General features: G+C 43.6%; 1 protein-coding gene across 2 annotated transcripts in view; it reads left to right on the top strand.

The window, feature by feature from the left end:
- LOC109900093 (centrosomal protein of 170 kDa-like) overlaps positions 1 to 17621 on the top strand; it is an 85761-nt gene that overhangs the window by 12591 nt on the left and 55549 nt on the right. For both annotated transcript variants that reach the window (XM_020495817.2, XM_031835199.1), the window contains exons 2-5: positions 125 to 264; positions 8720 to 8809; positions 14604 to 14682; positions 14928 to 14986. In XM_020495817.2, coding sequence (XP_020351406.1) covers positions 133 to 264; positions 8720 to 8809; positions 14604 to 14682; positions 14928 to 14986 — 360 coding nt within the window. In that variant the 5' untranslated portion in view covers positions 125 to 132. The remainder of the gene's footprint in view (positions 1 to 124; positions 265 to 8719; positions 8810 to 14603; positions 14683 to 14927; positions 14987 to 17621) is intronic.

Genomic DNA, 17621 nt, shown 5'->3' with positions numbered 1-17621 from the left:
GCGTTTACCCACTGAATGGTAGCAGGGTGGAAGTATTTTTGTGGTAGCAAGGTGGAGATAACCACTTGTGCGTATGGGAAAGTAGAAGAAGCTTTTTTAATCAATCTCTCGCTCTCTCTCTCAGGATGACATATGGTTGGAGTGAGTAGCGTAGCAGAGATGAGTCTCACATCATGGTTCCTGGTGAGCAGCGGGGGCACTCGTCGCCGTCTGCCCCTGGAGATGATCTTCGTCGGCCGAGACGACTGCGAGCTCATGCTGCAGGTGAGCATGGCTCCAATTGATACATGTTACAGCATCACATGATACAATACAACACGTTACAGCATCACATGATACAACACAACCTTTTACAGCATCACATGATACAACACAACCTTTTACAGCATCACATGATACAACACAACCTTTTACAGCATCACATGATACAACACAACCTTTTACAGCACCACACATCATACAACACAACATGATACAACACACCAGGACACAAAACGATACAGCACACCATGATACAACATGATACAATACAACACACCATGTTACAGCACAACATCATACAACACAACATCATACAACACGACACAATACAACATGACACAAGAAACATCATACAACACAATGTGATACAACACGACCAAACACACCATGACACAAAACATAACACAACACAGCACAAAATCATACAACACAACATGACACACCACAACATGACACATCACAACACAATATGATACAACGCAACATGATACACATTACATTTTTACTAGGATTAAATGTCAGGAATTGTGAAACTGAGTTTCATGTATTTGGCTAAGGTGTGTGTAAACTTCTGACTTCAACTGTACATACACCTCAGCCTCAATACATTTAAACTCAGTTTCACAATTCCTGAATATTTAATCTGAGTAAAAATTCCCTATTTTAGGTCAGTTAGGATCATCACTTCATTTTCAGAATGTGAAATGTCAGAATAATATTAGTGAGAATGATTCATTTCAGCTTTTATTTCTTTCATCACATTCCCAGTGGGTCAGAAATCTACATACAATCAATAAGTATTTGGTAGCATTGCCTTTGAATTGTTTAACTTGGGTCAAATGTTTTTGGTAGCCTTCCACAAGCTTCCCACAATAAGTTGGGTGAACAGAGTAACAGAGTCAAGTTTGTAGGCCTCCTTACTCGCACACGCCTTTTCAGTTCTGCCCACAAATTTTCTATGGGATTGAGGTCAGGGCTTTGTGATGGCCATTTTGCTACAACTTTGGAAGTATGCTTGGGGTCATTGTCCATTTGGAAGACCCATTTGCTACCAAGCTTTAACTTCCTGACTGATGTTTTGAGATGTTGCTTCAATATATCCACATAATTTTCCTACCTCATGAAGCCATCAATTTTGTGAAGTGCACCAGTCCCTCCTGCAGCAAAGCACCCCCACAACATGATGCTGCCACCTCCGTGCTTCACAGTTGCAAGCCTCCCCCTTTTCCTCCAAACATAACAATGGTCATTATGGCCATACAGTTCTATTTTTGTTTCATCAGACCAGAGGACATTTCTCCAAAAAGTACGATCTTTGTCCCCATGTGCAGTTGCAAACCGTAGTCTGTTTTGTTTATTGCGGTTTTGGAGCAGTGGCTTCTTCCTTGCTGAGCGGTCTTTCAGGTTATGTCGGTATAGGAATCATTTTACAGCATCTTCACAGGTTCCTTTGCCGTTGTTATGGGATTGATTTGCACGTTTCGCACCAAAGTACATTAAATTCTTGGCGCACCCATCCCGTTAACGGGATAATTTGTCAACATCCGCTGAATTGCAGAGCGCCAAATTCAAATTAAATTACAAAAAATATTACATTTTCACAAAATCACAAGTGCAATATAGCAAAACACAGTTTAGCTTGTTGTTAATCCACCTGGTGTGTCAGATTTCAAAAAAGCTTTACAGCAAAAGCTATCCAAGCATTTGTTAGGACATCTCTCTCAGCAGACAAAACATTATAAACAGCTAGCAGCAAAGTAGATTGGTCACGAAAGTCAGAAAAAAGTCCCTCCGCAAGGCTATCAAACAAGCTAAGCGTCAGTACAGAGACAAAGTAGAATCTCAATTCAACGGCTCAGACACAAGAGGCATGTGGCAGGGTCTACAGTCAATCACGGACTACAGGAAGAAATCCAGCCCAGTCACGGACCAGGATGTCTTGCTCCCAGGCAGACTAAATAACTTTTTGCCCGCTTTGAGGACAATACAGTGCCCCTGACATGGCCTGCAACGAAAACATGCGGTCTCTCCTTCACTGCAGCCGAGGTGAGTAAGACATTTAAACGTGTTAACCCTCGCAAGGCTGCAGGCCCAGACGGCATCCCCAGCCGTGCCCTCAGAGCATGCGCAGACCAGCTGGCCGGTGTGTTTACGGACATATTCAATCAATCCCTATACCAGTCTGCTGTTCCCACATGCTTCAAGAGGGCCACCATTGTTCCTGTTCCCAAGAAAGCTAAGGTAACTGAGCTAAACGACTACCGCCCCGTAGCACTCACTTCCGTCATCATGAAGTGCTTTGAGAGACTAGTCAAGGACCATATCACCTCCACCCTACCTGACACCCTAGACCCACTCCAATTTGCTTACCGCCCAAATAGGTCCACAGACGATGCAATCTCAACCACACTGCACACTGCCCTAACCCATCTGGACAAGAAGAATACCTATGTGAGAATGCTGTTCATCGACTACAGCTCGGCATTCAACACCATAGTACCCTCCAAGCTCGTCATCAAGCTCGAGACCCTGGGTCTCGACCCCGCCCTGTGCAACTGGGTACTGGACTTCCTGACGGGCCGCCCCCAGGTGGTGAGGGTAGGCAACAACATCTCCACCCTGCTGATCCTCAACACTGGGGCCCCACAAGGGTGCGTTCTGAGCCCTCTCCTGTACTCCCTGTTCACCCACGACTGCGTGGCCACGCACGCCTCCAACTCAATCATCAAGTTTGCGGACGACACAACAGTGGTAGGCTTGATTACCAACAACGACGAGACGGCCTACAGGGAGGAGGTGAGGGCCCTCGGAGTGTGGTGTCAGGAAAACAACCTCACACTCAACGTCAACAAAACTAAGGAGATGATTGTGGACTTCAGGAAACAGCAGAGGGAACACCTCCCTATCCACATCGATGGAACAGTAGTGGAGAGGGTAGCAAGTTTTAAGTTCCTCGGCATACACATCACAGACAAACTGAATTGGTCCACTCACACAGACAGCATCGTGAAGAAGCCTCAGGAGGCTGAAGAAATTCGGCTTGTCACCAAAAGCACTCACAAACTTCTACAGATGCACAATCGAGAGCATCCTGGCGGGCTGTATCACCGCCTGGTACGGCAACTGCTCCGCCCTCAACCGTAAGGCTCTCCAGAGGGTAGTGGGGTCTGCACAACGCATCACCGGGGGCAAACTACCTGCCCTCCAGGACACCTACACCACCCGACGTTACAGGAAGGCCATAAATATCATCAAGGACATCAACCACCCGAGCCACTGCCTGTTCACCCCGCTATCATCCAGAAGGCGAGGTCAGTACAGGTGCATCAAAGCTGGGACCGAGAGACTGAAAAACAGCTTCTATCTCAAGGCCATCAGACTGTTAAACAGCCACCACTAACATTGAGTGGCTGCTGCCAACACACTGACACTGACACTGACTCAACTCCAGCCACTTTAATAATGGGAATTAATGGGAAATGTTGTAAATATATCACTAGCCACTTTAAACAATGCTACCTTATATAATGTTACTTACCCTACATTATTAATCTCATATGCATACGTATATACTGTACTCTAGATCATCGACTGCATCCTTATGTAATACATGTATCACTAGCCACTTTAACTATGCCACTTTGTTTACATACTCATCTCATATGTATATACTGTACTCGATACCATCTACTGTATCTTGCCTATGCTGCTCTGTACCATCACTCATTCATATATCCTTATGTACATATTCTTTATCCCCTTACACTGTGTATAAGACAGTAGTTTTGGAATTGTTAGTTAGATTGCTTGTTGGTTATTACTGCATTGTCGGAACTAGAAGCACAAGCATTTCGCTACACTCGCATTAACATCTGCTAACCATGTGTATGTGACAAATAAAATTTGATTTGAGCAATAAAATGAATCGCTTACCTTTTTTATTTATTTTTATTTGTATTATTATTCTTAATTTTTTTTACCCCGTTTTCTCCCCAATTTCGTGATATCCAATTGTTTTAGTAGCTACTATCTTGTCTCGTCGCTACAACTCCCGTACGGGCTCGGGAGAGACGAAGGTTGAAAGTCATGCGTCCTCCGATACACAACCCAACCAAGCCGCACTGCTTAACACAGCGGCATCCAACCCGGAAGCCAGCCGCACCAATGTGTCGGAGGAAACACCGTGCACCTGGCAATCTTGGTTAGCACGCACTGCACCTGGCCCGCCACAGGAGTCGCTGGTGCACGATGAGACAAGGACATCCCTACCGGCCAACCCCTCCCTAACCCGGGCAACGCGAGGCCAATTGTGCGTCGCCCCACGGACCTCCCGGTCGCGGCCGGTTATGACAGAGCCTGGGCGTGAACCCAGTCTCTGACACAGCTGGCGCTGCAGTACAGCGCCCTTAAGCACTGCGCCACCCGGGAGGCCCAAATCGCTTACCTTTGATCTTCGGATGTTTGCACTCCCAGTTACACAATAAATGTTCCATTTGTTCCATAAAGATAATTTTTATATCCAAAATATCTCCTTGGTTGGCGCGTTTTGTTCAGAAATCCACAGGCTCAAGAGGTCACGACGGGGCAGACAAAAATTCCAAATAGTGTCCGTAAAGTTCGTAGAAACATGTCAAAATGTTTTTTATAATCAATCCTCCGGTTGTTTTTACAATAAATAATCAATAATATTTCAACCGGACCGTAGCCTTTTCAATAGGAGAGAGAGAAAATGTCTGCTCCAAGCTGTTGCGCATGCAAAACTCTGCTGGCACCCAGCCATCCACTGACGCGATGTGATCCATCTCGCTCATTTTTCAGAATAAAAGCCTGAAACTGTCTAAAGACTGTTCACACCATGTGGAAGCCATAGAGAAAGGAATCTGGTTGATATCCCTTTAAATGGAAGGAAGGCATGCAATGGAACCGAGAGGTTTCAGGAAAAACAGCACTTCCTGGGTGGATTTTCCTCAGGTTTTTGCCTGCAATATCAGTTCTGTAATACTCACAGACAATATTTTGACAGTTTTGGAAACGTTAGAGTTTTCTATCCTAATCTGACAAATTTACGCATATTCTGGGCCTGAGAAATTTCATCCAAACATCAAAATACTGGCCCCTACACTCAGAAGTTAATCTCTAGGAGACAGAACACGTCTTCCTGAGCGGTATGATGGCTAAGTGGCCCCATGGTGTCTATTCTTGCGTACTATTGTTTGTACAAGTGAACGTGGTACCTTCAGGTGTTTGGAAATTGCTCCCAAGGATGAACCAGACTTGTAGAGGTTTACCATTTTTTTCCCGAGGTCTTGGCTGATTTCCTTTGATTTTCCCATGATGTCAAGCAAAGAGGCACTGAGTTTGAAGGTAGGCCTTGAAATATATCCACAGGTACACCTCCAATTGACTCAAATGATGTCAATTAGCCTATCAGAAGCTTCTAAAGCCTTGACATAATTTTCTGGAATTGTCCAAGCTGTTTAAAGGCACAGTCAACTTAGTGTATGTAAACTTCTGACCCACTGGAATTGTGATGCAGTGAATTATAAGTGAAATAATCTGTCTGTAAACAATTGTTTGAAAAATGACTTGTGTCAGGACATCTACTTTGTGCATAACTGACTTGCCAAAACTATAGTTTGTTAACAAGAAATGTGTGGAGTGCTTGAAAAACAAGTTTTAATGACTCCAACATAAGTGTATGTAAACTTCCGACTTCAACTGTATATAGGTCTATGTGTGTGCCTGTGTCTGTACGCATGTGTGTGTGTCTCCGTGCATGCATGTGTGTGATCGAGAATCTCAGACAGAGATGTTTCTAGAAAGTGGGGCAGATACATGTTGCGTTAGGTCCATCCAGACAGGAGGGCTCCTTAGGAAGTAGAGTGGCTGCTGCATTGCCAAGTGTGGAGCAGAGAATGGGTGTGGTGTAGCTGCATATATCATGGAATATCTTTAGAGCTTGATTCAATACGTATCGTAGAAGATCCGCGGTATTGCACGAGTGAAATTTAAAGGGAATTCTCCCAGGTTCACGGAAACTATATTGACTGTAAATGCTGCACATTTCATCTCATTTGGGACGTTACCTTTCAATTTTAATCTCACTACAGCGTGGATCTTTAGTGCTACGGTTTGAATCTAGGCCTTAGACATAGGTTTCAAAGCAACAGCAATGGTAGTAAAACGAATATATTCTATTTAAGTTGTACTGTGACACTATTTTAAGGGTTGACATACAAACAATAGGTTTAACAATTAATGTACTTTCTGTGCTCCTTGATGTCAACTCTGAATCTAACTAAATGACACTTTCCAAACCAACTTAAGTAGTTGATTACTCACTGGTCAGGTTTCTGCCAGGCCCTGGCTCTGTATAACGAAGAGTACATTTATTTTCAAGGAACTGAGTTGCCTGTGTGTGGCAATACTGACAGTGCTTCAGTCGTTAACTCTGAGCCACTAGAAACCCTGACTTCACAGACACTCTTGGAGACACTAATCAAGTAGTCCCCCTTCGACCTCCTCAATCCTCAGTTTGTCCCTGTCTACAAATGAGCCTATAATTAAGCAGCAGGTCATTAATACATCAGCACATCACCAATAGGAGTTAGAAGGTACCATGCTAAAAGAAAGAAACAGCCGTTTCTAAAGAACAAGCAGTTCAGAGTGCAGCAAGATACTTCTCTCTGGCACTCTGCAGTTTTACTGCTGAAATCAGCAGGGTTGAAAGGAACAAGGAGGCTGTTTTTCCAAACAGGGATCCTGTTTTCTAGGGTTTGTCTCTGATGACCTGGGGGAAAGAGAGGAGAAGACTGGGTACTTTGTTTAGTGTGAGTCTGCCAACGGAAAATACGCCAAGAGGTCCGGGCCATGTGACTGTTTTTACTGGCCTCAGTCTTTTTGGTGTCACATGGGTGTCTCAGGAATGTACGGGTTTAAGAGCCGTTGCATGGATTCCCAACGCAAGGGTATCATACTCAAACCAGGACCACTCCCAACTAGGACTCTTCTAGTTAGTAACAGTCAAATCTGGACCACTCCCAACTAGGACTCTTCTAGTTAGTAACAGTCAAACCAGGACCACTCCCAACTAGGACTCTTCTAGTTAGTAACATTCAAACCATGACCACTCCCAACTAGGCCTCTTCTAGTTAGTAACAGTCAAACCAGGACCACTCCCAACTAGGCCTCTTCTAGTTAGTAACAGTCAAATCTGGACCACTCCCAACTAGGACTCTTCTAGTTAGTAACAGTCAAATCTGGACCACTCCCAACTAGGCCTCTTCTAGTTAGTAACAGTCAAATCTGGACCACTCCCAACTAGGACTCTTCTAGTTAGTAACAGTCAAATCTGGACCACTCCCAACTAGGCCACAGTCAAATCAAAGGGCCATGTTTGTGTTTGAAATGATTTATTCCATGAAGGCATTCATCTGTCATGCTGGTTCTATAATAGGCTATGCTATCTACAGTAGACTTATGTTAGTGTAAACACTGTTTTGTATTTGACACTTATATATGACAACTCATGTTCACCATGAAACGTAGTTACTTCAAATCTAGCACTGACATGCATACATGCTTTAGTAGAAGCTCCCTCTCTCTTCATTCTCCTGAATCACAACTTTATGCTCTGAACAGAGAGAGAACATACAAGATTCCAGTAGCTCTCTGTGTGGATGCCGTAGCTCTCTGTGTGGATGCCGTAGCTCTCTGTGTGGATGCCGTAGCTCTCTGTGTGGATGCCGTAGCTCTCTGTGTGGATGCCGTAGCGCTCTGTGTGGATGCCGTAGCTCTCTGTGGATGTCGTAGCCCTCTGTGTGGATGTCGTAGCCCTCTGTGTGGATGTCGTAGCTCTCTTTGTGATGCCGTAGCTCTCTGTGTGGATGCCGTAGCTCTCTGTGTGGATGCCGTAGCTCTCTGTGTGGATGCCGTAGCTCTCTGTGTGGATGCCGAAGCTCTCTGTGGATGCTGTAGCTCTCTTTGTGACGCTGTAGCTCTCTTTGTGACGCTGTAGCTCTCTTTGTGACGCTGTAGCTCTCTGTATGGATGCCAAAGCTCTCTGTGTGGATACCGTAGCTGTCTGTGTGGATACCGTAGCTCTATGTGGATGCCATAGCTCTCTGTACTATCTCTCTTCCTCCCTCTACTTTCCCTACATGTTGTATCTTTCTTGGTGTGTGTGTTTGTGCTTCCATCTCTGTCTGTGAGATAATTAAACAGGGCCTAACTGCTTTATGAATGGAAATATAATCTGACTTCAAAGCAGAATTGTGTAAACAATACATGTGATTCCTCCTCCAAACACTGACATTGTCACAATGTTGATGTTTAAACTTTCATGCACACACTGTTATCATCATGTCAAAAACATTTCAAGTTCATCATTGATGTCAAGTTACCATTCAACAATATGTAACACCATTACTGACTGTGACTGTTGGGTTTGTGTTTACAGTCGCGGAGTGTTGACAAGCAGCATGCAGTCATCAACTATGAGGTGACCAGCGATGAGCACAAAGTCAAGGACCTGGGCAGCCTGAACGGGGTGAGTAAAAGGGGAGGAGAAGACATGTAAAAGGGTCAGAGGTTGTGCTTCATCTTTAGGCCAATCAAATTTGCTCCAGCTTTGACTTGAGAGGGATTGACAGGGCTGAGATAATTACCCCTTTATTCCACACCATTATCTTTTCACGGCAGAGAAAAACCATGTTGAAGTGCTCTTCCTGCCACATGGTGTGTGTGAGTCATGTGTTAGTTGTCCTAGTTCTGCTGATGGCTGTGTAACTTACTCAGTGTTTAGGCTAACCCACTAGCTTGGAACAACTGTGAAGCATTCTCCCAGGCAGGAAGCTGGAGTCATAAGCTCTTCCTCCTGAGTCATGCTTCAGGATTCCTCCCCTGTCGTTCGAGGGCCCATGGTGACAGGAAGTAGCGCTATATCCCATACTGGGCCAATCAGAGCCTGACTGCTGAATATCCTGCACATCTTACTCATCTTTATGATGGATCTACATCCCATACTGGGACAATCAGAGCTTGACTACTGAATGCCCTGCACATCTTACTCATCTTGACCAAGATGGCGTAGCAGTAGGACGTGTTTGTTTTTGTTTTAGCCATGTCTTATCCTGTGTAAATAGCCATAATTAACCAGTCTTTTTTGCATATCTTAATCTCACTTTCGGTCAACAAACAAAATATACTTTCCTACAACCCACCTAACCCAATGTGGTACGGAGCTGCTATTTTTATTCCTTATAACTAGAACTTCCATCAGGAGCTAGCCAGCTAACTAGTTACTAGTCTTTGTGAGCCACGGCTAGTGGTCTTCACCTTTTTTCTCGGTCACCAAGCCAGCCTTAGCCCGGACAACACCTGCCATTCTTTACAGTGCGATATCAACCCAGAGCATATCGGACTGCTTCTCTCTACCACATCGCCGGATTCCTGCCACTCTGGATCATTACACCGGATCATCGCAGCTAGCTAGCTGCAAGCAAGCACCAGCTAGCCTTGAGATAGCCTCGAGCTAGGCCCATATACCAGCTAATTCTAGGGCTACAATACCTCCTTTGCCAATTGGCCTGGACCCTTTATTGTCGACACGGAGCCCCGCCAATCCATCACGACTGGACTGACGAGGTGATACTCCAGATGTGGTCTCAACAGGCTATTCTGTTATGTTGCCGAATAACCATTTACTAGCCCCTTCCCGCTAGCTTTTCTGAACACTGTGTCCCCGAATGGCACCCTGACTCACCTATTGCTGCTCTTTTGACCCCATGATCACTCGGCTACACAGCTGATGCCCCCTGAACTGTTTCAATAACCCGGTACCTCATTTTGTTTCTGTCGGCCCCAGCCTCCAACTCAGGTCCTGTATGTACCTAACTAACCCGCTCTGCCCATTCATCACCATTTACCCGTTGTTGTCTTAGCTCTCCTGATCAACACCTGTGATTGCTTTATACCTCTCTCTTATGTCAATATGCCTTGTCTGCTTCTGTCTTGGCCAGTTCGTATTGTTTTATTTCACTGTAGAGCCCTCAGTCCCTCTCAAAATGCCTTAGATAGCTCTTTTGTCCCACCCCACACACATGCAGAGGCCTCACCTGGCTTAACTGGTGCCTCCAGAGACAAAACCTCTCTCATTGTCACTTAACGCCTGGATTTATTTACACTGTACTCACATCCTACCGTATCATTGTCTGCACATTATGCCCTGAATCTATTCTACCACGCCCAGAATTCTGCTCCTTTTATTCCCTCTCCCCAACGCTCTAGATGACCAGTTCTTATAGCCTTTAGCCGTACCCTTATCCCCCCAGTTCCACTCCTATTCCCCAATTGCTATCATTTGTGGCCTTTCTAATCGACCTGGCCCGTGTATCCTGGAAGGATATTGACCTCATTCCATCAGTAGAGGATGCCTGGTTGTTCTTTAAAAGTACTTTCCTCACCATCTTAAAGAAGCATGCCCCATTCCAAAAATTTAGAACTAAAAACAGATTTAGCCCCTGGTTCACTCCAGACTTGACTGCCCTTGACCAGCACAAAAACATCCAGTGGCGTACTGCATTAGCATCAAATAGCCCCCGCGTTATGCAAGTTTTCAGGGAAGTTAGAAACCAATGAACACAGGCAGTTTGAAAAAGCTAGCCTTTGCTTTCCTAACAGAAATTTGCATCCTGTAGCACAAACTCCCAAAACTTCTGGGACACTGTAAAGTCCATGGGGAATAAGAGCACCTCCTCCCAGCTGCCCACTGCACTGAGGCTAGGAAACACTGTCACCACCGATAAATCTACAATAATCGAGAATTTCGAAAATAATTTTTCTACAGCTGGCCATGCTTTACACCTGGCTACCCCTACACCGGTCAACAGCTCTGCACCCCCCACAGAAACTTGCCCAATCTTCTCCCATTTCTCCTTCACCAAATTCCAGATAGCTGCAAAATCTGGACCCCTACAATCTTACATTTATCTAACTAGGCAAGTCAGTTAAGAACAAATTCTTATTTTCAATGTCAGCCTAGGAACAGTGGGTTAACTGCCTTGTTCAGGAGCAGAACAACAAATGTTTACCTTTTCAGCGCAGGGATTTGATCTTGCAACCTTTTGGTTGCTAGTCCAACGCTCTAACCACTATGCTACCTGCCACCCCACAAATCAGCTGTGCTAGACAATCTGGACCCTCTCTTTCTAAAAATTATCCACTGCAATTGTTGTAACCCCTATTACTAGCCTGTTCAACCTCTCGTTCGTACCTATATCTATCCTACCCTGCCTTTCTAAAGTCTTCGAAAGTTAACAAACAAATCACCGACCATTTCAAATCCCACCGTACCTTCCCGGCTGTGCAATCTGATTTCCAAGCTGGTCATAGGTGCACCTCAGCCACGCTCAAGGTCCTAAGCGATATCATAACCGCCATCGATAAAAGACAATAGTGTGCAGCTGTCTTCTTTGACCTGGCCAAGGTTTTTGACTCTGTCATTCACCGCATTCTTATCGGCAGACTCAACAGCCTTGTTTTCTGAAATGACTGCCTCGCCTGGTTCACCAACTACTTCTCAGATAGAGTTCAGTGTGTCAAATCAGAGGGCCTGTTGTCCGGACCTCTGACAGTCTCTATGGGGGTGCCACAGGGTTAAATTCTCGGGCTGACTCTTTTCTCTGTATACATCAATGATGTTGCTCTTGCTGCTGGTGATTCTCTGATCCACTTATACGCAGACGACACCATTCTGTATACTTCTGGCCCTTCTTTGAACACTATGTTAACAAACCTCCAGATTGGCTTCAATGCCATACAACACTCCTTCCTTGGCCTCCAACTGCTCTTAATTGCAAGTAAAACTAAATGCATGCTCTTCAAACAATCGCTGCCCGCACCTTCCTCCCCGACTAGCATCACTACTCTGGACGGTTCTGACTTAGAATGTATGGACAACTACAAATACCTAGTTGTCTGGTTGGACTGTAAACTCTCTTTCCAGACTCTCATTAACCATCTCCAATCCAAAATTAAATCTAGATTTGGCTTCCTATTTATATCCTTCACTCAGGCTGCCAAACTTTTCCTCTTAAAACTGACTATCCTACCCATCCGTGACTTCGGTGATGTCATTTACAAAATAGCCTCTATCACAGTGCCATCAGTTTTGTCACCAAACCCCATATACTTGTAACGATTGTCGTAGGTGGAAGAAGGAGAGGACCAAGGTGCAGTGTGGTAAATGTTCATGTTGTAAATTTTATCAAAACTAAACACTAAACAAAATAACCACGATGAATAACGAGAACGAAACAGTTCTGTCAGGTGAATACACACAAAAACAGAAATCGACTACCCACAACTCAAGGGTGAAACCAGGCTGCCTAAGTATGGTTCTCAATCAGAGACAACGATTGACAGCTGCCTCTGATTGGGAACCATACCATGCCAAACACATAGAAATACAAACATAGAATACCCACCCACATCACTCCCTGACCAAACTAAAAATAGAAACATACAAAGCAATCTACGGTCAGGGCGTGACCATACTACCCATCACTACGACCTGTATGCTCTCGTTGTTTGGCCCTCGCTTCATATTCGTCGTCAAACCCACTGACTCCAGGTCATTTATATGTCTTTGCTAGGTAAAGCCCCACCTTATCTCAGGTCACTGGTCACCATAGCCGCACCCACCCGTAGCACGCGCTCCAGCAGGTATTTTTCACTGGTAATCCCCAAAGCCAGCTCCTCGTTTCACCGCCTTTCCTTACAGTTCTGGGCTGCCAATGACTGGAACGAATTGCAAAAATCACTGAAGCTGGAGTCTTATATCTCCCTCATTAACTTTAAGCATCAGCTGTCTGAGCATCACCGATCATTGCTCCTGTACACAGCCCATCTGTAAATATCCCACCCAACTACCTCATCCCCATGTTATTTTTTATATTTTTTGCTCCTTTAGATCCCAGTATCTCTGCTCGCGCATTCATCTTCTGCACATCTATCGCTCCCGTGTTTTAATTGCTAAATTGTAATTATTTCGCCAATTCTGCCTTTTTATTGCCTTCCCTCCCTTATCTTACTACATTTGCACACACTGTATATAGACATTTCTATTGTGTTATTGACTATGTTTGTTTACTCCATGTGTAACTCTGTGTTTGTGTCATAGTGCTTTGCTTTATCTTGGCCAGGTCACAGTTGTAAATGAGAACTTGTTCTCAACTGGCCTACCTGGTTAAATAAAGGTGAAATAAAAAAATAAAAAATACATCTTAGAATGGATCTACATCACATGCTGGGCCAATCAGGAAGTGACTACTGAATGCCCTGCACATCTTACTCATCTTTAGGATGGATCTACATCACATGCTGGGCCAATCAGAGCCTGACTACTGAATGCCCTGCACATCTTACTCATCTTGAGGATACATTTTGATTCATAAGAGAAGTCAACAGTGTATGTTCAATCTATTTGTCCAGGACTCTGTTTTGATAAATCCTGATGGCAACCACAGCTAGCCTACAGTCATAACTGTATCTTCTAATTAGACACTGCAACCACCTTTCAGCTAACACTTATTACCCAATGTGGTTCTTCTCTTTTAGAGTGACTTTAAACTGGACTTGTGACTCTAAAAAAGTTTGATTTGAATTTCTATGCTCTCCATGAAGGACCCAGGTAGATCAAAGTACCTCTTGTCCCTTTCATCAAGTTCTGTCACACTATTTAGAGGTCAGACAGAGACCGGCACAGAGTCAGGAAACTTAATCGCTGGCAGTGATGATTGAAAATGCTTGGTCAGTGAGGCCAGAGCTGCCAATGTTTTCTTTGCCCCGCTCTGCACCCCATCATCTGACATACCTTCCATAACCAGACCCCATCAGCTGATTCAATGTCTCTGGCTGCATTGTGGGACATTTTTCACATCACCAGATTATTTAAGGTGCTGTCTTTCCTTTTATAATGTCACAATGGCTGGTTCTTATGGGGGGTTGGAGAGACCTGCAAGAAAGACAGAAATCACATTTACAGTACCGGTGTAATACAACCCTAATCCAAGTTCTCGCCATCACCTGTTGTCTGCAGGTTTGTGGTGATTTGTAACTGAGAATGAAAGGCGATGTATTCTGGTTTAAATGTAGCCTGAAATGAAGTTTGCAGGGAACAGTTTCCCTAAATTCATTATGTAACTTAAGTCTGAGCCACAAGGGTTTTAAGCAATGAGAACTGGGCTGGCACGCCTGGCACTGGAGAGAGGCGGAGGGCAGTGCATTTATAATGTGCTATTTATAACTTACAAACAGGTTTTCCCTCTTTTCTCTCCACACAGACATTTGTGAATGATGTCCGAATTCAGGAGCAGATGTATGTCACTTTAAAGATTGATGACAAGCTGAGGTTTGGATATGATATCCTTTCAATCATTCAGTCCTTAACATTTTAATGACACAACATTACTGCAATTTAAATAACCTTACATGAGGCATCTGTTCACTTCATTGCTCTCGTCCACTGATCATTTGTCAAGCTGTATAATCTGCAAGTGTCAAACTGTCATCCGCTGTGGCTTCGGCCTGACTGTTGTGTGTATAATGAAGTGGCTGTGAGGATCGATGCAAACAGTGTGAAAGTGTATTCCCTTAACCTGTTCCACATATCAACCTGTTCACGGTGGTGCGAGAGGAGATGACTGTCCCAGATGAGGCTCTTCAGGTAGGACACTACACAGTACATACAACCCTTTACATGTTGTACTGGGATAGAATGTACACTACTTAGAAATGTCCTTGTTTTTGAAAGAAAAGCATATTTTTATCCATAAAAAAAAAACATCAAATTGATCAGAAATACAGTGTAGACATTGTTAATGTTGTAACTGACTATTGTAGCTGGAAACAACATATCTTTTATGTAATATTTACATAGGCGTACAGAGGTCCATTATCAGCAACCATCACTCCTGTGTTCCAATAGCACGTTGTGTTAACTAATCCAAGTTTATCATTTAAAAGGCTAATTGATCATTAGAAAATAATTTTGCAATTATGTTAGCACAGCTGAAAACTGTTGTGCAGATTAAAGAAGCAATTCAACTGGCCTTCTTTAGACTAGTTGAGTATCTGGAGCATCAGATTTAGTTGAGCCTTCGATTACAGGCTCAAAATGGCCAGAAGCAAATACCTTTCTTCTGAAACTCGTCAGTCTATTCTTGTTCTGAGAAATGAAGGCTATTCCATGTGAGAAATTACCATGAAACTGAAGATCTCGTCCAAAGCTGTGTACTACTCCCTTCACAGAACAGCACAAACTGGCGCTAACCAGAATAGAAAGAGGAGTGGGAGCCCCTGGTGCACAACTGAGCAAGAGGACAAGTACATTAGAGTATCTAGTTTGAGAAACAGACACCTCACAAGTCCTCAACTAGTAGCTTCATTAAAAAGTACCCACAAAACACCCGTCTCAACGTCAACCGTGAAGAGGCGACTCGGGGATGCTGGCCTTCTAGGCAGAGTTGCTATGAAAAGCCATATCTCAGACTGGCCAATAAAAGTTGAAGATGGGGAAACGAACACACACTGGACAGAGGAAGATTGGAAACAAGTGTTATGGACAGACTAATATAAGTTTAAGGTGTTCGGATCACAAAGAAGAACATTCGTGAGAAGCAGAACAATTATAAGATTCTGGAAGAGTGCTTGAAGCCATCTGTCAGGCATGATGGAGGCAAGATGATGGTCTGGCGGTGCTTTGGTGGTAAAGTGGGAGATTTGTACAGGGTAAAAGGGATCTTGAAGAACGCCATGCCATACCCTGTGGATGGCGCTTTATTGGAGCACAGCTCCAAACTCCAAACTATGCAAAAACTATTTAGGGAAGAAGCAGTCAGCTGGTATTCTGTCTATAATAGAGTGGCCAGCACAGTCACCAGATCTCAACCCTATTGAGCTGTTGTGGGAGCACGTTGATCATATGGTACTTAAGATGTGCCCATCAAGCCAATCCAACTTGTTGGAGGTGCTTCAGGAAGCATGGGATGAAATCTCTTCAGATTACCTCAACAAATTGACAACTTTGTTGAGCCAAAGGCCAAAGGTCTGCAAGGCTGTAATTGATGCAAATGGAGGATTCTTTGGCGAAAGCGAAGTTTGAAGGACACAATTATTATTTCAATTAAAAATCATTATTTATAACCTTGTCAATGTCTTTATTATAATTTCTATTCATTTAGCATGTATGTTTTCATGGAAAACAAGGACATTTCTAAGTGGCTCCAAACTTTTGATTTCCCACTTTGTAACACATCAGAATGTGGAATAAGTCAAGGGGTGTGAATACTGTTTGAAGGCACTATATATCAGAATATCTATGTTGTACTCAATATCAGGGCTATCTGGGGTGCTAATGTCTGCTAAATCTGAAATAACAACAGTTATACCATAGTATAACACAGTGTCTGTAAGTACAGGGTCTTCAGAATGGAATCACACCCCTCGATTTTTTTTCAAAATGTTGTTGTTACAGCCTGAATTTAAAATTGATTCAATTTAGATTTTTGGTCACTGGCGTCTAGACAATACCCTATAATGCCAAAGTGGACGTGAAATGATGTCTTTTGACATTTTTACCAATTCATAAAAAGTATTGCGTCAATAAGTATTCAACCCCTTTGTTATTGCAAGCCTAAATAAGTTCAGGAGTAAAAATGTGTTTAACAAGTCACGTAATAAGTTGCATGGACTCATTCTGTGTGCAATAATAGTGTTTAACATGATTTTTGAATGACTACCTCATCTCTGTACCCCAGGGAGATTTTCCAATGCCTCACAAAGAAGGTGACCTATTGATGGGTAAAACTTTATTAATTACATGGTGAAGTTATTAATTACACTTTGGATGGTGTATCAATATACCCAGTCAGTACAGATACAGGCATTCTTCCTAACTCAGTTGCCGGAGAGAAAGGAAACTGCTCAAGGATTAAACCATGTGAACAATGGTGACTTTAAAACAGCTACAGAGTTTAATGGCTGTGATAGGAGAAAACTGAAAATATTCCATAACTGCATCCTGTTTGCAACAAGACACTAAAGTAATACTGGACAGAATGTGGCAAAGCAATTCACTTTTTGTCCTGAATACAAAATATTATATTTGGGGCAAATCATTACAGCATATTACTTTTAACAGGTGTGCCTTGTTTAAAGAGTACCACTCTTCAAATTTCAAGCATCGAGTGGCTGCATCATGTTAAGGGTATGCTTGTAATCCTTAAGGACAGGAGTTTTTCAGGATAAAAATACAAACGTAATGGAGCTAAGCACAGGCAAAATCCTAGAGGAAAACCTGG

Source organism: Oncorhynchus kisutch, linkage group LG11 (assembly GCF_002021735.2).
Source record: "Oncorhynchus kisutch isolate 150728-3 linkage group LG11, Okis_V2, whole genome shotgun sequence".
Taxonomy (NCBI): domain Eukaryota; kingdom Metazoa; phylum Chordata; class Actinopteri; order Salmoniformes; family Salmonidae; genus Oncorhynchus; species Oncorhynchus kisutch.
This window is presented reverse-complemented; position numbering and strand designations above follow the sequence as displayed.